Source organism: Pristiophorus japonicus, chromosome 7 (assembly GCF_044704955.1).
Source record: "Pristiophorus japonicus isolate sPriJap1 chromosome 7, sPriJap1.hap1, whole genome shotgun sequence".
Classification (NCBI taxonomy): domain Eukaryota; kingdom Metazoa; phylum Chordata; class Chondrichthyes; family Pristiophoridae; genus Pristiophorus; species Pristiophorus japonicus.
The window spans coordinates 95,382,765-95,405,493 of NC_091983.1; the positions used below are offsets into that span (position 1 = coordinate 95,382,765).

The 22,729-nt window shown below is 46.1% G+C and overlaps 1 protein-coding gene across 1 annotated transcript in view; it reads left to right on the forward strand.

Moving 5' to 3' along the window:
* The first annotated feature begins 2,145 nt into the window (after positions 1–2,145).
* LOC139266598 (uridine-cytidine kinase-like 1) overlaps positions 2,146–22,729 on the forward strand; it is a 117,922-nt gene continuing 97,338 nt past the window's right edge. The window contains exons 1-2 of the mRNA XM_070884194.1: positions 2,146–2,211; positions 2,785–3,078. Of these exons, the coding sequence (XP_070740295.1) occupies positions 3,008–3,078 (71 nt within the window). The 5' untranslated portion in view covers positions 2,146–2,211; positions 2,785–3,007. The remainder of the gene's footprint in view (positions 2,212–2,784; positions 3,079–22,729) is intronic.

Below are 22,729 nucleotides of genomic sequence, written 5' to 3' on the forward strand. Positions count from 1 at the left end.
CTTTTTGTTTCCCTCTATCTCCCTGCATTGGTTCCCATCCCCCTGCCATATTAGTTTAACTCCTCCCCAACAGCACTAGCAAACACTCCCCCGAGGACATTGGTTCCGATTCTGCCCAGGTGCAGACCGTCCGGATTGTACTGGTCCCACCTCCCCCAGAACCGGTTCCAATGCCCCAGGAATTTGAATCCCTCCCTGCTGCACCATTGCTCAAGCCACGTATTCATCTGAGCTATCCTGCGATTCCTACTCTGACTAGCACGTGGCACTGGTAGCAATCCCGAGATTACTACTTTTGAGGTCCTACTTTTTAATTTAGCTCCTAGCTCCTTAAATTCATTTCGTAGGAACTCATCCCTTTTTTTACCTATGTCATTGGTACCAACGTGCACCACGACAACTGGCTGTTCTCCCTCCCTTTTTAGAATGTCCTCCACCCGCTCCGAGACATCCTTGACCCTTGCACCAGGGAGGCAACATACCATCCTGGAGTCTCGGTTGCGGCCGCAGAAACGCCTATCTATTCCCCTTACAATTGAATCCCCTATCACTATCGCTCTTCCACTCTTTTTCCTGCCCTCCTGTGCAACAGAGCCAGCCACGGTGCCATGAACTTGGCTGCTGCTGCCCTCCCCTGATGAGTCATCCCCCTCAACAGTACTCAAAGCGGTGTATCTGTTTTGCAGGGGGATGACCACAGGGGACCCCTGCACTACCTTCCTTGCACTACTCTTCCTGCTGGTCTTCCATTCCCTCGCTGGCTGTGGACCCTTCTCCTGCAGTAAGACCAACTCGCTACACGTGATACTCACGTCATTCTCAGCATCGTGGATGCTCCAGAGTGAATCCACCTTCAGCTCCAACTCCGCAACGCGGACCGTCAGTAGCCGGAGGTGGACACACTTCCCGCACATGTAGTCGTCAGGGACACTGGTGTTGTCCCCGTGTTCCCACATGGTACAGGAGGAGCATATCACGTGACCGAGCTGTCCTGCCATGACTTAACCCTTAGATACACTTAAATTGCCGACAACAATGTTAAAAGTTACTGACTAATAAAGAAAAAGAAAAACTACTCACCAATCAGCAGCCAATCACTTACCACGTTGGCTGTGACGTCACCTTTTGATTTCCTTCTACTTCTTTTTTGCCTTCTCTCCCAGCTGGAGCTGCACCGGTACGTGTCTCTCGACTCCCGCCTCTCTCGACGCTCCCCGGACTGCTGAGCCTTTTATAGGCCGCTGCCTCTCTGGACTCCCGCCTCTCTCGACGCTCCCCGGACTGCTGAGCCTTTTATAGGCCGCTGCCTCTCTGGACTCCCGCCTCTCTCGACGCTCCCCGGACTGCTGAGCCTTTTATAGGCCGCTGCCTCTCTGGACTCCCGCCTCTCTCGACGCTCCCCGGACTGCTGAGCCTTTTATAGGCCGCTGCCTCTCTGGACTCCCGCCTCTCTCGACGCTCCCCGGACTGCTGAGCCTTTTATAGGCCGCTGCCTCTCTGGACTCCCGCCTCTCTCGACGCTCCCCGGACTGCTGAGCCTTTTATAGGCCGCTGCCTCTCTGGACTCCCGCCTCTCTCGACGCTCCCCGGACTGCTGAGCCTTTTATAGGCCGCTGCCTCTCTGGACTCCCGCCTCTCTCGACGCTCCCCGGACTGCTGAGCCTTTTATAGGCCGCTGCCTCTCTGGACTCCCGCCTCTCTCGACGCTCCCCGGACTGCTGAGCCTTTTATAGGCCGCTGCCTCTCTGGACTCCCGCCTCTCTCCACCACAGGTGACCGAACACCGGAACCAAAGGGAGGAGAGCCCAGTCACTGTGGGCAGTCCGGATAGGCCTGAGGCACCGCAAACAGCAGACACTCAGGCCAGCTCCCAACAACCAGAGCCCCAACTCAGGCGCTCTACAAGGGAGCGTAAACCACCAGAGAGACTCAACCTGTGATCTCAATAAGACTTTGGGGGAGGTGATGTCATGTATTCAACCAGCATTGTAACCCATGTATAATCTGACCTAAGTTGTACACTGTGAGAACAATGACCACTAGGTGGTGAACTTGTGGGAGACACTCCTAACCTGGACCTTCAGGTATAAAAGGGGAAGCTCCACCCACTTTCATCACTTGAGTGCTAATGAATAAAGGACAGGTCACAGACTGACCTTCTCTCAAGCATGGGCCTCGCGTACATTTATACTGTAGAGTAAGGACGTATCAGTAAGTACTACAGGGAATCGAATACGGCCAAGGTGATCTCCTGGACTAGTTTCAATTGCCTGGATGGGTCGGGGAGGAATTTTCCCAGATTTTTTCCCCCTAATTGGCCTGGGTTTTTATCTGGTTTTTGCCTCTCCCAGGAGATCTCATGGCTCCTGTTGGGATGGAGTGTAGAATATTTTGGTCCTAGGGGGTGTAGCAGTTGTGAGGGGTGGACTGGTTGGGTTGAGTGCTCTTTACCTTTCTGCCATTGTTCATAGGTTTATATGTAACCTTCAGGGCTGCTGACCGAGGGCTGTTTGGCTCTTTGGACACGATGGACCGACATGGCCTGCTTCTGCCTTGTGGATTTCTATGTTTCCATTGTACTTTCAGTGTCATTACATTGTTGCACCCTGAACCTACAGCCAAGGTTGTGTTTTGAGTCATAAGCAGGAAATCTACAGCATCTGTGGAGAGAGAAACAGAGTTAACGTTTCAGATCTATGACCTTTTGGTCAGAACTGTTTTTTGAGTTGTTAGCTTTTGCTCATGTTCCAGGTTGGAATGTCATTTTTTCACATTGATTTCCAGGAGAAAAGTTCCAATGCTGCCATTACACGTTTGATTATACACCTTGAGGGAATTTAATGAGACCAGAGCCAGTGACCAACACTACCACTCATTGGGAACAGCCCCTGGAGAACTACAATCCGACACGGCCAGCCCGCGCCCAGGCTACGTGCGTCCTTGCGTCAACCACTTTACGCATGACGTAGCGCACCGGGAAAACAGTTAAGAAACGGAGAGCGGAGCCATGGCTGGGAACGTGGATCAGATTGCCATCGTGGAAGAAGAGCAGGAACGGGCCATCTCTAGGTCAGACAGGTATTAACAAAGAGCACGGGTGCGCGGGAAGGGCCCAGGGCTTGTGGGAGCCCGGCGGCTTCACATTGCCGGGGTCGGGAGCCTGGCGACTGGTGGAAAGGAGCAGGCCCGGAGCTGTTACCATGGGTAACCCGGTTACCAGGGGCAGCGGGGGAACGGGCCATGTCTCCCAAGGACAGTGCGCGGTGCTGGGCGCTGGGCGCTGGCTGCGTGTGTGCTTTGCCCCCGGGGGGGATTGTTTAAACCAACAGCGGTGCGCTGGGCAATGGCAGTAAATCTGAATTCCACTATAAAGGCTTATATTGCTGCTGTTTATTCCTGGATGTAGCTTGATCTAGTGCCTGAAGAAAAACTGTTGCTTTGTGTGTAAACACACCTGGCTGCATGATAGGTTGGCAATATCTCAGCCGGCCAAAAACTGTCAATGGAAGCGTGAGCGGCAAAACACGTGCCACTCAACGTGGCACAGATTCTGCTGCTTAGTGATTCTAAGTACAATAAACAAGTTGGATCATTGGCTTATTATTGGGCAAGTTCGTATTATTGTTGAAATTCAGCCGCGTTGCCGGAAGTGGCTACAAAACGTTCGGGACCTTTTACATCGCTCTCTGTTAAGTCGCCTGTACTTTGTAAATGCACAAATGCACACACTCATACAAAATTAGTTAAATCATAAAGGTATGATTTTTTTTTTGTTAAACACCTAAATAAAGCATTCTGACCGCCCTGAATATCTCTTTGTCTACAAATCGGCCTTTGCTTGGCCAACACATTTTTAATAAAATGTTGAGGTTAGAAAGACTGTAACTTTAACAAATCTTTAAAGGGGCAGTGTGGTTGCTTTCCCAGCATTGGAATAATTTTTCTAAAGTCATTTTCATGCAGGGACATGTTTAAGTAGGGAACTTGTCCTTGTGTTTCGATTTTAATTTGTGTTGTGACCCTCTGGCTGTAGTTTAGATTCCTGGAATTTGTGGTTGTAATGCGGGTGAAACTGTCACCGCTTTCTGTCATTACTGTGTAAAACTGACAGCAACTTCTGGCGTTCGCACATGTGCAGTTAAATGCAGAAATCCGGATGTTGGTGTCAGTGATACCCTGCTCCACTGGATGTGGTGTTTCAGTCTTTGCAGATGCAGTCAACACAGAATCAATGATTTGATGTGAACTTCAATTTTTTTATACATAAGAACATAAGAAATGGGACCATTATTTCCTATTCTTGCTGTTTTAAAACAAAAGCCAAAAGTTAAGCCTTATTGAGTGAGGTGTAACTGGATTCTAAGTCCTAATTGCTGGTTAACAACCTCTCTGGCCCTGAAACTAATTTTACAAGCGTGGAGTGTCATTCTCTCCATTCCATGACAAATTCAATAGATTTGTAAAATAATAAAAATATTTTTGAAGTTTGTTTGATATTTCAGCTTTTATCTTAATCCCATGTGTATATTCCAGTATCTATTTTGATTTATGTAAAATGATTAAAAGTTTGTGATAATCAGTGCTTTTTGCTTCTGGCTTTGCTCTGAGAATTCTTCAAACTGATTGCTGGATCAGCCTGCTTGATAACTTCACTGTTGCTGGATGCCACAAATCCCCTATAGATGGCGCCAGTTAGAAAATCATGTGCGAATAGGGGAAATTTTTGTGGACTGCTTTCTTCAAAGTTCCTTCACCACTGTCTTCAAAATCCAGGCCCATGCTATACAATATGTATGCCTCAAAGCAGAGTGTGGTAGCTACTGTGATCAACAAAATCTTCCCCTCACTGCTAGTTGAAGAGCATAAAATACAGCCCATCTAGGTGCTGAAGAAGTCATTTTTCCTGGTACATTTACTCCAAATGTGGACTCTCCATTTTTTTATCATCCATCTTTTATCACTCAACCTCTGAATGTTCCAGCCCAGAAGGAAGCAGTACTGGACCTAGTTCTGGAGAATGACGTGATGCCAGTTTTGGTTGGGGAACATTGATCATAGTATCAGATTTACTTATAGTTATGGAACAATCAAGTGGGAAAATATTTAACAGGAGAAGGGTTGATTTAAGTGAGTTCACAAAGGATCTAGCCCAAGTGGATTGGAATCAAAAATTGGTAGGCCAAACAGTAATTGAACAATGGGGGGTCTTCAGAGGAGATAGTTTGGGTACAGTGTAGACATTCCCATGAGGGGGAAAGGAAGGGCATCCAAAGCTAGAGCTCCCTGGATGACTAAAGATTTTAAAATGGAACAGAGAAAGGAGGCTTATGACAAATTTAAAGTTCATAATGCAGTAGAGAACCAAGCTGAATACAGAAAGTACAGAGGAGATCTTAAAAAAAAAAAGAGGGACAAAGATAGTTAGTTTCTAACATATAAAAGGGAACCCAAAAGTCTTTTATAAACATATAAATAGTAGAAAGGTGGGGCCAATTAGGGATCAAAATGAGAACTTGTGGAGACAAAGGGCATAGCTGAAATACTAAATTAGTACTTTGCATCTGGCTTCACTAGAGAAGAGGATGCTGCTAGTGTACCAGTAAAGTAGGAGTTGGTAACAATATAAAGGGTAAAAATTGTTAAATAGGAAGAACTTAAAAGGTTGGCAGTACTCAAAGTAGGAAAGTCAACTGGTCTGACTGAGATGCTTCCTAGAGAAGGAAAGGTGGAAATTGCAGAGGCTCTGGCCACAATCTTCCAAACCTCCTTGGATGTGGGGGTGTTGCCAGAGGACTGGAGGATTGCAAATGTTTTAAAAAGGGGAAGAGCGATAAACCCACCAATTACTGGCCAATCAGCCTAATGTGTAGTAATGGGGAAACTTTGAGAGACAATAGTCTGGGACAAAATTAATTGGCACTTGGAAAATGGGTGGCTAATAAATGAAAGCCAGCATAAATTGTGTTTGACAAATTTGATTGAATTCTTTGATGAAGTAACAAAGAGGGCTATTGAGGGTAGTGCGGTTGATGTGCATATGGATTTCAAAAGGCATTTGACAAAGACTTGTAGGCCTTTGGATTGGCTTGGGGACAGAAAGCAGATAGTTGTGAACAGTTTGGTGGCAAAAATAGGAAGACAGAATATTATCTGAATGGTGACAGATTAGGAAAAGGGGAGGTGCAATGAGACCTGGGTGTCATGGTACATCAGTCATTGAAGTTTGGCATGCAGATACAGCAGGCGGTGAAGAAGGCAAATGGCATGTTGGCCTTCATAGCTAGGGGATTTGCTGATGCGTCAACAACGTCCCTCCCCTTCAGTTAAAGGGAAGAACTGCTGCGAACTCTGCATTTTGTTTAGTTTGGCCCGCTGCGCCACCAGGGAGGGTTTTGGCCAGGCCAGCGGCCTGGTACCCAAGAGAGGGTGCCACAGTCCGGCCGAAACCTGTGGCCACCATTGTTGGGCCGACCTGAGTCGGCCAACAATTAAAATGCCGGCCATGGCAGCATGCCCCCTCCTTTTAATGGATATGCTGCCCAGCCATACACAGCTTCCTACGGGGAAAAGCTGTCGGGGGCACCAAGCGACGGCCGATCCTATATATTTATATTTATATTTAATTATATATGCTGGTACCACTAGAGAGTGCAACTGCGGGAGGCCCAGGCAGGAGTTGTATAAAAGGCTGGTCACCACGCGGTGAAGGCACTCTGCAGTTACAATAGAGAGACTAAGGTCACAGCAGTTCAAGCGCAGCACTAGGCCTCATGGAGTTATTCTACAGAAATGTAGAGACATATTAACTGGCGATGAGTACAGATCACGGACTTGCACGCAGAGATGACTGCCATTGGTAGTTTAAAAAAGCTTAGAGGGTGAAGCCTTTTCTCGGGTTTCGCTGACCAGGTATCGCTTCTACACGCACCGCGTGCCAGGATTTAGCGGAACTTGTCGCAGACCTACAAAGGCTTGCGGAACCGTGCGAATTTGGCGAACTCCTCAACAATGTGATGCGGGATGTTTTCGGGACGGGACGTGAAGCGGACCATTACCTTAAGCTAGGCGTTCACGACCTCAACGTTGAGATTCTCCCAGAATCAAGACTCACTGGCAAGTACTGTGCAGAAAATAACTGTTGATCAACTAATTAGTCCGACTCGGAGTCTGCCAAGGGGTGTAAATGTGAATCGTTTAACATGCTGGCATTAAGTGGGTAACCAGAGGGCCCATCTGTGTCGATTCAGACACTGTGCAAGGCTGCGGGCAAAATGGCCACCCACAGCGAATGTGCAGAAGAAATGCGACTTAAAACGTGGCAGAGGAGTTGACGGGAGGTTTTCGATCCAGCAAGGATCATAAAGTACAAGCTGCAGAGGTGACGCCGCTCGAGGAAGCAGTGCATGGGGGGTGCACACCTTCAATATCAAAGGTCTCACCATGATAAGTCAAGATAAATGGCATTCCTGTTTCCATGGAGTTGGACACGGGGGCGAGTTAGTCACTTATGAGCCAGAAGGCATTTGAGAGGCTGTGGGGCAACAAAGAGCAAAGACCCAAGCACAGCCGATTCAGACAAAGCTGCGTGCTTACACCAAGAAACTGATCCTAATTATCGGCAGTGCGAACGTAAAAGTTTCCTATGATGGAGAGATACACGAATTGCCACTGTGGGTTGTACCAGGTGACTGGCCAATGCTGCTTGGCAGAAGCTGGATGGGGAAGATTCGGTGGAATTGGGAAGACGTCAAAACACTATCTTCAGTGGACGATGCTTCCTGTGCGCAAGTGCTGAGCAAGTTCCCATTCTTATTTGAACCAGGCATCGGCAACTTCGCAGGCGCCAAAGTGCAGATCCACTTGGTTCCCGAGGCATGGTCTGTTCATCACCAGGCTCGAGTGGTCCCTTACATGATGAGGGAGAAAATGGAGATCTAATTGGACAGACTTCAACGCGAGGGAATCATAATCACCAGTTGAATTCCAAGAGTGGGCCAGCCCGATTGTTCCAGTACTAAAGAGCGATGGCACAGTCAGAATCTGTGGCAACTACAAGGTAACGATCAACCGAGTTTCATTACAAGACCAGTACCCGTTAGCCAAAGCCGATGATCTCTTTGCAACATTAGCAGGGGGAAAGGCGTTCACCAAGCTGGATCTAACCTCCGCTTGCATGACCCAGGAGCTGGCTGAGTCATCGAAAAAATGAATGTGCATTAACACACAAAAACAGTCCCTTGTGTATCACAGGTGCCCGTTTGGGATCCACTCGGCTGCAGTCATCTTCCAAAGGAACATGGAGAGTGTTGAAATCGGTTCCAAGCACCGTTGTATTTCAGATGACATCCTAATCACTGGTCACGCCACCACCGACCACCTGCACAACCTGCAAGAGGTTTTGAGTTGGGCTCGGGGGGTGGGGGGGGGGGGACTGGGTGGCACGGTGACGAGCACCAATAGAAAAAATATGGAGGCCAAATTATGAAATGTCGGCGACTCCAGGCCGACTAGACGGAGAGTCCTTACCGACCCGTGGCCGCATCTGTGAGGCAGTCACAGCTCTTCTCGAAAGTGACAATTTCGGCCCCTAAATCTTAGCAGTGCACCTCTGGCCTCCAGTGCCTGAACTGAGATTATTAAACAAAAAGGAAAATTAAGGTATTCTACTAAAAAAAACCTTTTCCATCTGAATTCATTGTATTGCTGCGATACAAGAATATTTCCAGAGTTGAGCAATGAAAAAGTTCATTCATGAAGGCAGGAATGAAACAAGTCGTGGAAATGTGACGTCTGAGGAAACCTTAGCAGGCCATTTGAATGCAAGATAATATTTGATATTCTTTAGGGTAGTTCATTAACACTCGTGGATCAGTCTGTGTTGTTTCTGCAGACCATTTGGGTCATAGATTTTAAAAAGTTATAGGCTCTTGATTCTTTTGAAGGAAGCCACCCTGGTATATCAGAATGGGGCGTATGGGAAAAGGTCTTGCTGTAAATGTGTTGTCCATCTTCTCCCTTAATTCACATACACATGTATAAATTTTTCATTGCCGTAGACAGTCCCTCGTATCGAGGATGACGTGCTCCCACGCCAAAAAAGGATGAGTTCACAGGTGTTTCAATGAAGGACCCAATATTCCAGGTCCCAAACTACATCCTGAAGGGTGGAAGATGCCTGTGCATGAATTTTTTTAATGTGTGGTGGCTGTTGCATACCAGCCACCACACAGGCTTGACAGCTAGGTCTTGGTCCAGTGGCAAGGGTTATCCAAGACAACTGGAGACCTGCCCTGCTGGACCTTGATGTCACTCTTCGCTGCCGTTGCCCTCCTGCACCAGCTCGCACTGCTCCCGGAAGTGACATGCCTCCACGCTGCTCCAGGGCCATCGCACCTCCGCTCCTTTTATGGCCTCACCAACACACCACTGCATGGCAAGATACTATATCTAATATCTGTTTGATAACGAGTCAGAATTCGTCATTGTAAGCCTGGAAAGCAGCCTGCTAGCACTGTCTGCAGCAGAGCAAGGAAGAACCACAAAGCATCTTCTGTTGCATGCAAGCATCAACACAGCTAAGCACATCACATGATGGAGTTACTGAGCAGTAGGAGCAAATGTTAATGCCAGAGATGGAGCAAGAACCTGCACTCTTGTGGAACTTTGCCACCTGGGAAAAGTACTGTGCCCTGTCTAGCTTATGCCTCCTTTTTATAGAAGGAACGTGATTACTGTGATGTGCCTTGCAACAAAAAGGCCGTTGTCACTTGCTTGATACACTCAGTTGGCTGTCCACAGATGCATGTCGCAAGTAATATCCTTTCCATCACCAAGACTGCTGACTTTAATCTACATATAGATTGGGCTAACCAAACTGGAATCATTACGGCAGAAGAGGATTTCCTGGAGTTTATTGGGGATGGTTTTCTAGACCAATATGTCGAGGAACCAACTAGAGGGCTGGCCATCCTAGACTGGGTGATGCGTAATGAGAAAGGACTAATTAGCAATCTTGTTGTGCGAGGCCCCTTGGAAGAGTGACCATAATATGGTAGAATTCTTTATTAAAATGGAGAGTGACAGTTAATTCAGAAACTCTGGTCCTGAGCTTAAGGAAAGATAACTTCGATGGTATGAGGCGCGAATTGGCTACAATAGACTGGCAAATGATACTTAAAGGGCTGATGGTGGATAGGCAATGGCAAACATTTAAAGATCACATGGATGAACTTTAACAATTGTACATCCCTGTCTGGAGTAAAAAATAAAACTGGGAAAGTGGCTCAACTGTGGCTAACAAGGGAAATTAAGGATAGTGTTAAATCCAAGGAAGAGGCATATAAATTGGCCAGAAAAAGCAGCAAACCTGAGGACTGGGGGAAATTTAGAATTCAGCAGAGGAGGACAAAGGGTTTAATTAGGAGGGGGAAATAGAGGTATGAGAGGAAACTTGCTGGGAACACAAAAACTGACTTCACATATCTATAGAAACTTTTGCAGAGAAAAAGATTAGTGAAGACAAACGTTGGTCCCTTGCAGTCAGATTCAGGTGAATTTATAATGGGGAACAAAGAAATGGCAGACCACTTGAACAAATACTTTGGTTCTGTATTCATGAAGGAAGAGACAAATAACCACCTGGAAATACTAGGGGACCGCGGGTCTCGTGAGAAGGAGGAACTGAAAGATATCCTTATTGGGCGGGAAATTGTGTTAGGGAAATTGGGATTGAAGGCAGATAAATCCCCGGGGACTGATGGTCTGCATCCCAGAGTACTTAAGGAAGTGGACCTAGAAATAGTGGACGTATTGATAATTTTCCAACAATCTATCGACTCTGGATCAGTTCCTATGGACTGGAGGGTAGCTAATGTAACACCACTTTTTGAAAAAGGAGGGAGAGAACATGGGTAATTATAAACAAGTTAGCCTGACATCAGTAGTGGGGAAAATGTTGGAATTTATTATTAAAGATGAAATAGTGGCGCATTTGCAAAGCAGTGACCGGATCGGTCCAAGTCAGCATGGATTTATGAAAGGGAAATCATGCTTGACAGATCTTCTCGGATTTTTTGAGGATGTAACTAGTAGAGTGGACAAGGGAGAACCAGTGGATGTGGTATATTTGGACTTTCAAAAGGCTTTTGACAAGGTCCCACACAAGAGATTAGTGTGCAAAATCAAAGCACATGGTATTGGGGGTAATGTACTGACGTGAATAGAGAACTGGTTGGCAGACAGGAAGCAGAGAGTCAAGATAAACTGGTCCTTTTCAGAATGGCAAGCAGTGACTGGGTGCAGCAGGGCTTAGTGCTGGGACCCCAGCTCTTTACAATATACATAAATGATTTAGATGAAGGAATTGAGTGTAATATATCCAAATTTGCAGATGACACTAAACTGGGTGGCGGTGTGAGCTGGGAGAAGGACGCTAAGAGGCTGCAGGCTGACTTGGACAGGTTAGGTGAGTGGGCAAATACATGGCAGATGCAGTATAATGTGGATAAATGTGAGGTTATCCACTTTGGGGGCAAAAACACGAGGGCAGAATATTATTTGAATGGCAGATTAGGAAAAGAGGAGATGTAACAAGATCTGGGTTTCATGGTTCATCAGTCATTGAAAGTTGGCATGCAGGTACAGCAGGCGGTGAAGAAGACAAATGGTATGTTGGCCTTCATAGCTAGGGGATTTGAGTATAGGAGCAGGGAGGCCTTACTGCAGTTGTACAGGGCCTTGATGAGGCCCCACCTAGAATATTGTGTTCAGTTTTGGTCTCCTAATCTGAGGAAGGATGTTCTTGCTATTGAGGGAGTGCAGCGAAGATTCACCATACTGATTCCTGGGATGGCTGGACTGACATAAGGAGAGACTGGATCGACTGGGCCTTTATGCACTGAAGTTTAGAAGGATGAGAGGGGATTTCATAGAAACATAAGATTCTGACGGGACTGGACAAGTTAGATGTGGGAAGAATGTTCCCGATGTTGAAGTCCAGAACCAGAGGACGCAGTCTTAGGATAAGGGGTAGGCCATTTAGGACTGATGAGGAGAAGCTTTCTTAACTCAGAATTGTTAACCTGTGGAATTCCCTACCGCAGAGAGTTGATGCCAGTTCATTGGATATATTCAAGAGGGAGTTGGATATGGCCCTTACAGCTGAAGGATCAAAGGGTATGGAGAGAAAGCAGGAAAGGGGTACTGAGGGAATGATCAGCCATTATCTTATTGAATGGTGGTGCACTCTCGACCGGTGCAGGAGTAGGCCATGCGGCATTTTTTCTATGTATCCTCCTCCGTCACATCGTCCATCTCCGCACTGCCTCCACTCATCTGTTTCTAAAACCCTCATGCTTTTTTTTTTAAACCTCCTCCATAGATTGCATAATTGCAATGCTCTTTTGGCCGGCCTCACACCTTGCACCCTCCGTAAACTTGAGCTCATCGAAAACTGCTGCCCGTATCCTAGCTCGCACCAAGTCCCATTCACCCATCACCCCGTGTTCGCTGATCTAGATTGGCTCCCGGTCCAGCAGCACCTCTATTTTAAAAATTCTCATTCTTTTCAAATCCCTCCATAGTTTTGCCCCTCCCTATATCTGTAACCTCCTACAGCCCATTGAGATCTCTATGCTTCTGCAATTCTGGCCTCTTGCGCATCCCCTGATTCTTATCACTCCACCATTGGCAGATGTGCCTTCAGCTGTATAGAGCTTAAGCTCTGGAATTCCATCCCTAAACCTCCCTAAAATTTTGCTTGGTAACACTCCTGTGAAGCACCCAAAATTTTAATACTCTCCACTTGCCTGGTTGAGTGCAGCTCCAACAACACTCAAAGCTTGACCCCATCCAGAACAAAGCAGACTGTTTGACACCTTAAACGTTCACTCCCTCCACCATTGGTGCACAGTGGTTAGTGTGTACCATCTATAAGATGCACCGCAATAACTCGCCAAGGTTTCTTCGACTGCATCTCCCAAACCCATAACCTTCACCTCCAAGTCACACACCATCCTAACTTGGAAACATATCGCTGTTCCTTCATCGTTACTGGGTCAAAATCCTGTGCCTAACAGCACTGTGGGAGTACCTTCACTTCGTGGACAGCAGCGGTTCATGGGGATGGACAATAAATGCTTTCCTTGCCAGCAATGCCCACATCACAGGAACTAATTTAAAAATAAAAAAAATTAAATTTTTTTTAACAATGCTTGGCTAGCAGGGTAGAGTTTAATGCAGTAGTGACCTTTACAACCATAGGAAGTGCTGTCCCTGAACCAGACCATGCAAAACTTTGGAATCCTGCTGGAACCCAAGCTGAGCTTCAAATATCGCATTCCTTTGATATCTCGTATCTCTTCCACAAAATTGCCTGGCTCTGCCCATCAATCGCTGAAGCCCTCATCCATGCTTTTGCCACCTCCTAAACTTGATTTCTTTTATGTTCTTGTCGACATCTCAATCTGCGCCCTACAAAAAGTCCAAATCTCAGCCGTCCATATCCTGTCTGCACTATTTGCTGCTTTCCCTGTCCTAGTTGACTCTCTCTGGATCCTTGACCCCAGTGCATTATACAGGTATTTAAAATCCTCAACCGCCTCCTCTTCAAATCTCTCTACCATATCTCCCTACTTTAACTATGCAATCTCCAACAGTGTTCTGACACCAGCCTCCTGTGCATTCCCCGCCCCCTTGGATCACTAATTTTAATAATGAACTGTACAACATTTTTATCAACTTAAAAAAAAATCCTAATTAATTAAACAACATACAGAAATCTGTTTATGGGTTGGTGACATTAAACCTCCAGTTTCTTTTTGCCAAATTCAAGGTGGTACTTTGACATTGTTGCAAGTTATGTTTACAAAACAATTCCTAACTTTTTTTTTTCATTTATCTGATTTTATTCATGCAAAGTTTGAGGCTTTCAACTAAAATCCACTCCCTTTAACTACTGTTGCCCTACTCAGGAATTTCTTCCCTAAATACCTCAGTCTCCTCTCTCCGCTGATTTAAAACATTTCCTGGAAATTACCATTTCAACCAATCTTTTGGTTACCTATCCAAATCTCTTTCGACCCTCCCCATTCCATATCGTTTGATCTGTTTTTTTTTCCTTCTGTGTAAAGTTCCTTGGGATGCTTGCTACATTAAACATGCTATACAAATGCAAGTCCTTTTTCCTTTTCTTTCCAATGCTCAAGACCTCCTCACTTTGTAGCTTTGGTAGTTGAAACCACTATGGTGAAGTGCCCTTGACCTCTCAGAATTAAAATATGCTGTTTGATGCCAGGCATAAGCTACACCATTTTATCCAGTTGAATCTATATTTTCAGCAAATATACTTAATGCCCGAAGTGCTTCCTGTAGATAATTTTGGACTGATCTCATCAACCAGCTGTTGGAAGATTGCTGTATACAATTCATTTCTGTGCTCCCCAATTCACGATGTAGGGAAGCACCGGCAGAAGCAGCATGCCATAAGTTATGCTGCTTAAGAAAGATCTTCAGTCTAAATGAGAAACAATAAAGTATTATTTCTACTTTTCACAGTCTCTCTCTTAATGGCCCTTTCACATTGAAAGTAGTATTAGGCAGTCCCTCGTAGCGAGGATGACCTGCTTCCACACCAAAAAGGGATGAGTTCACAGGTGTTTCAATGAGGGACCTGACAATCTAGGTCCTGAACTATATACCAAAGAGTGGAAGATGCCTGTGCATGGATTCTTTTAACGTGGAGTGGCCGTTGCACACCAGCCACCACATGGGCTTGACGGAGCTAGTAACATTGAGCTTAATACCATTCTTATTACTTTTTTCCTTTTGACAAAATACACTGTCAGACAAAGAATTGTAAAATTTTACAGCACAGAAGGCAAGCCATCGATTCGTTCCATTCCCCAGCTGTTTCCTATACTGTCTTTACATTTTTAGTTTTCAAATACTAACTCCCTTCACCCTTTAAAACCTTATAACGGATTCTGCTTTCACTGCTGTTTCTAATAAACATTCCATGTTCTAAACCTGTGTATATATTTTTTTTTAAATCTGCTACCTTGTCAAAACTTTCCACAATTTAAAACTTATCTATTAGATCGCCCCATGATTTTTGTTCTTACAAAAAGAACCCCAGTTTTATTGCAGATGCTGAAAATCTGAAATAAAAACTAGTGCTGGAAACTTGGAGTTAAAGTTTTACGATGTTTAGTGATTATATCCTCTACTTCCTCACAAAATGCATCCCCTCCCATCTTTCTGTATTAAATTTCATCTGCTCACAAACTATTAGCATGTCCGTCCTGAAGTTGCTTACAGTCCTCTATGATTAACCACCGTTCCTATTTCTCTCATCTGCAAATTCTGAAATTGAGCCCTCTACACCAAGTCCAGATCACTTGAATATAAATGATAGGAACCATGGGCTCAATTTTCCCCAGTAATTTGCGCTGTTCTTTTTGAGTAGGCTGCTTTTTTTGGCGTATTGAGTTTAATTTTTGGTGTATTTTTTTTCAAACATTCCCCCTGCAATCTGTGCCAGCGTGACGGACTTAGTTACGATTTTTCTAGGCCAGTTTTTTTCACCATGTCTGTGCTGGTTTTTTCAATTGTTTGCAGTTTGGCCAACATTTTTCACCATTACATTGGCATATCTGGCTACTCCCAAAAAACCTTCTGGTGAGTTAAGAAACCAGCATACATTCACAAATCTGTGCTGAAAAGATGCCATTGCTTTTAAATCAAAGATTTTAGAGGGAGTCCAGAACACTGTCAAAATCAATAATAAAGTTTTTTTTTAAACCTGTCAACATAGAAGTGTAAATTTGTTGAATTTCACAAGTTTTCTCATTTTTGAACTCGCTCACACACCACCACCGAACGTCCTTGAAGGAGACCTGGAGGGGTTGTAGGTTTGGCCGGCAGAATCAGCCTCGCGTCCAGACACTGGCTCGGGGTTCAGCTTCAAAACAAGCAGAGGAGAGGAGAGGAAGCCGATCTTATGGCTTGTGGGAGAGGGAGAGGGAGAGGGAGAGGGAGAGGGAGAGGGAGAGGGAGAGGGAGAGGGAGAGGGAGAGCACAAGACTTGAGGAGGGGGCGGCCTTTGTGTGTGGTCCATCCATACAGACCTTGGAGAGAGGAACTGCGAACCTGTGCTGCCTGCTTTCCTGTCGTTTTTGAGCTTTTTTGAAAGTTTATCTAAGTATGGGGGCAATACTGACCATGCCATACCTTGTGCAAGCCTTCTGCATCATGGTGCTACATAGGAGACAATTGATTAGAGCTCAGCGCATCAGGAACATCAGAGCCCGTAGGGTGCTGGGCAGGAGGCCTTGCATACCTCTCGTATAACGAGACAGGCATTCGTATCTGCACCTGAGTGATGCAGACTGTCAGAAGGCTGCATTTCTGCAAAGAAGTTGTCTGAGATCTGAGTTGGTGAAACCAGACCTGCAACCGAGAAGCATCAGGAGGGCTGCTTTCAGTTGAAGTGAAGGTTACAGCTGCACTTTCATTCTATGCCACAGATCATTTCAAGCTACAACTGGGGATGTGTGCGCCATCTCTCCAACATGCAACACATGTCTCCATTTGCCAGGTCACGGCTGCACTGTATGCGCAGAGGAATGACTTCAAGTTCCCCATGACCGCCCAAGCAATCCATGAAAGGGCTGTGGGTTTCGCGAGGATTGCTGGCTTCCCAAAGGTACAGGACTGCATTGATTTGTACCCACATCGCCTTGCGAGCACCTTTTACAGGATTCCAAGATGCACAGGAATAGAAAAGGCTTCCACTCTGTTAATGTGCAGCTTGTGTGACGACCTGCATATCATGTCCGTCGATGCAAGATACCTTGGCAGCACGCATGATGCATTCATCCTACGCGACAGTGTTGTGGCTGCTGCTCAAACATGGCAGATATAAGGGGAGAGCTGACTACTGGGAGACAAAGGGTACGGCCTCGCCACCTGGCTCATGACGCCCCTACGCGTAACCCGGACGGAAGCTGACCATCAATGCAACATGTCGCACATTGCGACGTGCAGCAGCATTGAGAGGACCATTGGCATATTGAAACAGTGTTTCCGATGCCTGGACCATTCCAGAGGCTACTTGCTGCACTCCCAGATTGTCAGTTCATTGTTGCATGCTGCATGACTTGGCCATCATGAGGCAGCAGCACCTGCTAGTCTAAAGACCCATCTTCGGTGAGAGTGGCTGATGATGTGGAAGATGCAGGTGACGAGCATGAGGATGAGGAAGCCAAGCAAGTGCCTGAGGCCGGAGCACAACGGCGGAGGAGGGCGGGCCATCGTGCTCCTTTTTAACGATTGCTCGAGCCTTGCTCCAGCAGCTCATCCATGAACACTTTACTGAAGCCTGAGGGCTCAGCGACAACTATTCCATATGGACATATTTATTGTTTGGAGCGATTCTGTAATGTGTTGTGCTAATGGAACATGATTCAGTTTTAATGTAAATTTATATTTTATTCAAAAGTTTACAATGTAAAATTATTCTTGTATCAAACTTTACTTTATAAAAGTGATCTTAAGAGTGATATTAAACTTGTAAATTTACATTACTTACCAAAAACTTTTAATTTGAGTACAGTTACAACAGTAACAATAATAACAGCAGCAAAGAAAGGCTGCACCCATCTCTCATCCCCCTTTAGTCTAAGACCACCTGATCCGCTTGGTCTTGGACTCTAACATCTCTGGTAATGCACAGTTCTTTATGGGGGTGGGTGGGGGGGGGGTGGGGGGTGTGTGTAACGTGGAAGGCCTGGCTTGGGGCTCTTCAGAGGCTGGTGTGAGGATTGCAGTGGGAGTGGTAGTTGATTCTGTCAATGGGTGCGGGATCTGGACGTGTTCCCTCATTGCAGCAGCTAACTCTCTCATACCGTCCCTCATGCACCTTGACTGTCTTAGCAGACTGCAACAATCCCTCCCTAATGACCAGTACTATCTCTGACATTCCCTCCCTTGTGCCAGTGACATGGTTTGCACTACTTCTAACATTCACTGGAGTTCAGAAGAATGAGAGGGGACCTCATAGAAACATTTAAAATTCTGACGGGGTTAGACAGGTTAGATGCAGGAAGAATGTTCCCAATGTTGGGGAAGTCCAGAACCAGAGGTCACAGTCTAAGGATAAGGGGTAAGCCATTTAGGACCGAGATGCGGAGGAACTTCTTCACCCAGAGAGTGGTGAACCTGTGGAATTCTCTACCACTGAAAGTTGTTGAGGCCAATTCACTAAATATATTCAAAAAGGAGTTAGATGAGGTCCTTACTACTAGGGGGATCAAGGGGTATGGCGAGAAAGCAGGAATGGGGTACTGAAGTTAAATGTTCAGCCATGAACTCATTGAATGGCGGTGCAGGCTAGAAGGGCCGAATGGCCTACTCCTGCACCTATTTTCTATGTTTCTATGTTTCTATTCCCTCCCTCATGGCCACTATTCCCTCACTGTTGGTCCCAGCGAGTGTTGTTACTTCTCCCGACAGTCCTACCTCATCACTCACCCCACTGATGGTGCCCAGGAGTGATCGGGTAAGGTTAATGCTCTCCACACTCAATGACATCATCTGAACCACATCTGTTAGATCCTGCATCTCGGAGAGCGTGGTTGAACATAAGAAATAGGAGTAGGCCATACGGTCCCTTGAGCCTGCTCCGCCATTCAATGGCTGATCTGATCATGGACTCAGCTCCACTTCCCCGCCCGCTCCCCATAACCCCTTATCCCATTTATCGTTTAAGTAACTGTCTATTTCTGACTTAAATTTATTCAATGTCCCAGCTTCCACAGCTCTAAGGCAGCAAATTCCACAGATTTACAAACCTCAGAAGAAACTTTTCCTCATCTCTGTTTTAAATGGGCAGTCCCTTATTCTAAGATTATGCCCAATAGTTCTAGTCTCCCCCATCAGTGGAAACATCCACTCTGCATCCATCCATCTTGTCAAGCCCCCTCATAATCTTATACGTTTTGATAAGCTCACCTCTCATTCTTCTGAATTCCAATGAGTAGAGGCCCAACCTACTCAACCTTTCCTCATAAGTCAACCCCCTCATCCCCGGAATTAACCTAGTGAACCTTCTCTGAACTGCCTCCAAAGCAAGTATATCCTTTTGTAAATATGGAAACCAAAGCTGCACGCAGTATTCCAGGTGTGGCCTCACCAATACCTTGTATAGCTGTAGTAAAACTTCCCTGCTTTTATACTCCATCCCCTTTGCAGTAAATGCCAAAATACCATTGGCCTTCCTGATCACTTGCTGTACCTGCATACTATCCTTTTGTGTTTCATGCACAAGTACCCCCAGGTCCCGCAGTACTGCGGCACTTGCAATCTTTCTCCATTTAAATAATAACTTGCTCTTTGATTTTTTTTTGACAAAGTGCATGACCTCACACTTTCCGACATTATATTCCATCTGCCAAATTTTTGCCCACTCACTTAGCCTGTCTATATCCTTTTGCAGATTTTTTTGAGCTCTCCTTCCCCTCCTCACCCTGGGTGTGGCTCGCTGCATCCCACTACTGGGACCCACAACCTTGGAAGGTGTGAAATCATGGAATGTCCCACCAACACTCAAACCGCTAGTCACAGAAGGGGCTGGCACCTCCCATGAGCGGCACCTCCTCCAAAGTCAGTACAACAGTGGGAGCTTCATCCAGCTCCATCCCCTCCCTTTTCCCCCCCCCCCCCCCCCCCCCCCTCACCCTCACCCCCATGTTCTTGGTCTGGAGGGTTGGATTGGAACATGTTCTCTTCTTCGAGCTCATTCTCGTCTGGATCATCTGCATAGTCAGGGTTGGCCTCCAGTTCTGCAAAATAGAACAGACAAATGGTTAGCAGCAGAGGAGGGGTCAGGATGGGTGGCATGAGTAGGCTCAGACATTGCAGGCCAGACAACGGATTGATTTGAAAGGCCACGATGAATTTTGCAGGACTTGCCCTCTCCCTCGAGTGTGGGTCCAGCTTGTGCATTACTGATTGTTTTTCTCCAGGCAGGACCCATCAAAGCAGTGACCCTCTCTTCCAAGGGTGTCAGTTGGTGCAGATTTGCCGAGCTGCCTCCTGTTCGAGTTCTTTCCCTTTTGTTGTGTGCCACCTTCCTCTGCAAAGAAGAAAATGCAACTTTTTAGAGAGGGTGTCTTTCTGCTGGGTGGTACATATACAGATGGTCACATTTACAACTGTATTGAATAAATGAAAATATTACTTGCACTAACTAACTACTTGATAAGTCCTGACATTTCTTTTTACACTGGCTTCCAGATCTCATGGTGTTCACCATTGCGCAGTAATCTTCTGCAACTTGGTTCCAGCATAGCTTCATTTCTTTTGGTGGAATTTTTGTATGACCTCTGCTGGTATCCAGCTCCTGCCATCTGTTCTCAATCACAGTAACTAGTGCCTATTGCTCCATCTGTAATGTTTCCAATGCACACACTCTCACTCGCTCACTCGCTCACGCTCTCTCTCTCTCTCTCTCTCTCTCTCTCTCTCTCTCTCTCTCTCTCTCTCTCTCTCTCTCTCTCTCTCTCTCTCTCTCACTCACCTCTTTAAAAATGGCCGATTGCCAAATCCGAGCTATACTGAGCATGCGCGCCCATTGGAACGACGTCAAAAACGTAACTTTTTTTCCGCACATGCGCAGAAGGTGCGGCTTCGTTTTTTGCCCCAGACAGCAGGCTCCACCCCCCAAGGCGACTGGACACGTTGCGCGGCGCCAAATTCGAATTCTACATCTGGGAAAATATTTCTGGCCTAGAAAACACGCGTAACTCTGGCAATACGCCAGAAAACAGGCGTGGGGAAAATTGAGCCCCATGATTCTAACTGAGTCCTGGGGGACAGCACTATACGCATCCTACTTGTCTATAAAACATCCATCAATCATTACTCTCTGTTTTCAGTCTTTTAACTTCCTATTTATGTTGCCATGCACTCTCTTTAATACCTTGTGCCTTATCAACAAACCTCTTGCAGGACATTCTTATCAAAAAGGCTTTTGAAAATCCATATACACAACGTTCCATTGCATTTTCTTTACGGTGCATTAGAACTCAAGTTTTGAACTCCACTGCTCTCTTTTTTTTTTAAAAAGGGTGGTTTGTCTGAAGTATGATTCTGGGGCTTGATGTTCTGGGTGCTGTTAATTTTTTTTTAAACTGATTGCAGATTTCTTCGCTATAGGATGTCTGCCGTATAACACCGTTCACAATCAGCTCAGTGCGATAGTAGATGCTGTCTTTCTAAGTTCACTGATGTGTTTTTCTACTTGCTCTCAGGATGTGGGTGTTGGTGGCAAGGCCACATCCCTAGTTGCCCTGAAAGTAGTGGCGGGGAGGAGCTGTCTTCTTGAGTTTCTGAGGTCTGTATAGTGAAGGTGCTCCCACAAGGCTATTAGTTAGGAGTTCAGGATTTTTATCCAATGATGAAGCAATGCCGATATATGTCACAAGTCACGATGGTGTGGTGTTCCAGTACACCTGCTACCTTGCTGGCGGAGGTTGCGGGTTTGTGAGTTGCTGCTGAAGAAGCGTTGTCTAGATGCTGCAGTGCATCCTCCGCGTGTTTGTGTGTGTGTATATAATGCAGCTATGATGTGCTGGTAGTGGAGGGGTGAATAGCTGGTGGATGAGGTGCTGATCGAGCGGATTGCTTTGTCGTGAATGGTGTTTGAGCTTCGAGTGTTGCAGCTGCACCCATCTAGGCAAGTGGAGAGTATTCCATCACACTTCTGATTTCCGACTGAGAGGCTTTGGGGAGTAGGAAGGTGAACCAGTCTCCTCAGAATACACAGCTTCTGACCTGCTCTAGTGACCAGGGCATTTATGTGGCTGATCCAGTTGAGTTTCTGGTTAATGGTGACCCCAGGTTGTTGATCGTAATGCCATTGTTGGAGATGGTCATTGCCCAGCACTTGTGCGGTGCGAATATTACTTGCCACTTGCCAGCCCAAATCTGGTTTTTATCCAGATCTTGCTGCTTGCGGGCATCGACTGTCTCTTATTATGCGGAACTGTGTATTGTTCAGCTCCATTCAATCATCAGCGAACAGCCCCACTTCTGACCTTGTGATGGAGGGAAGGTCATTGATGAAGCAGCTGAAGATGGTTGGGCCTAGGATGCTGCACTTTTTAGGGCTGAACTGATTAGACTTCAACACCACAACCACCTTCCTTTGTGCAAGATATGACTCCAGCCAGTGGAGAGTTCTCTCTTTCTTTCTCTTTCCCCACCCGCCGATCCCTGTTGATTTAAGTTTTTTATTAAGGCTCCTTGGTACTACACATGGTCAAATGCTGCCGTGTCTTGTAGTTTGCTTCCTGCTGATAGCATAGCCCATTCATCCACAAAGTATTTAGTGCACAGAAAAGTTACATTGGGACATCTAAATTAGCTGTTGGTCATTTCCTCAGCAATTGTGCAGAATTGGATGTGATGGTGAAGGCTAGTTCCTCAATTCTGGATGCCTGCTGGACCCATTTGCTTGTGTCTTCCTTAACACACACTTCCCTCCAGAAGCAACATGTTTCTACACAGGATCAATCTTTTTGTCAGCAATCCTGCTGTCTGTACTTTCATTGCTGGTACCAACCATTGATCCAGATTTCCATATTTGTTGGCAGTTGCAACAGGGAACTTGCTCAGAGGTTCACTGCTTCAAAGTTGAGCAGCCATGCTTCTATGGGATCCTTGTCTGATG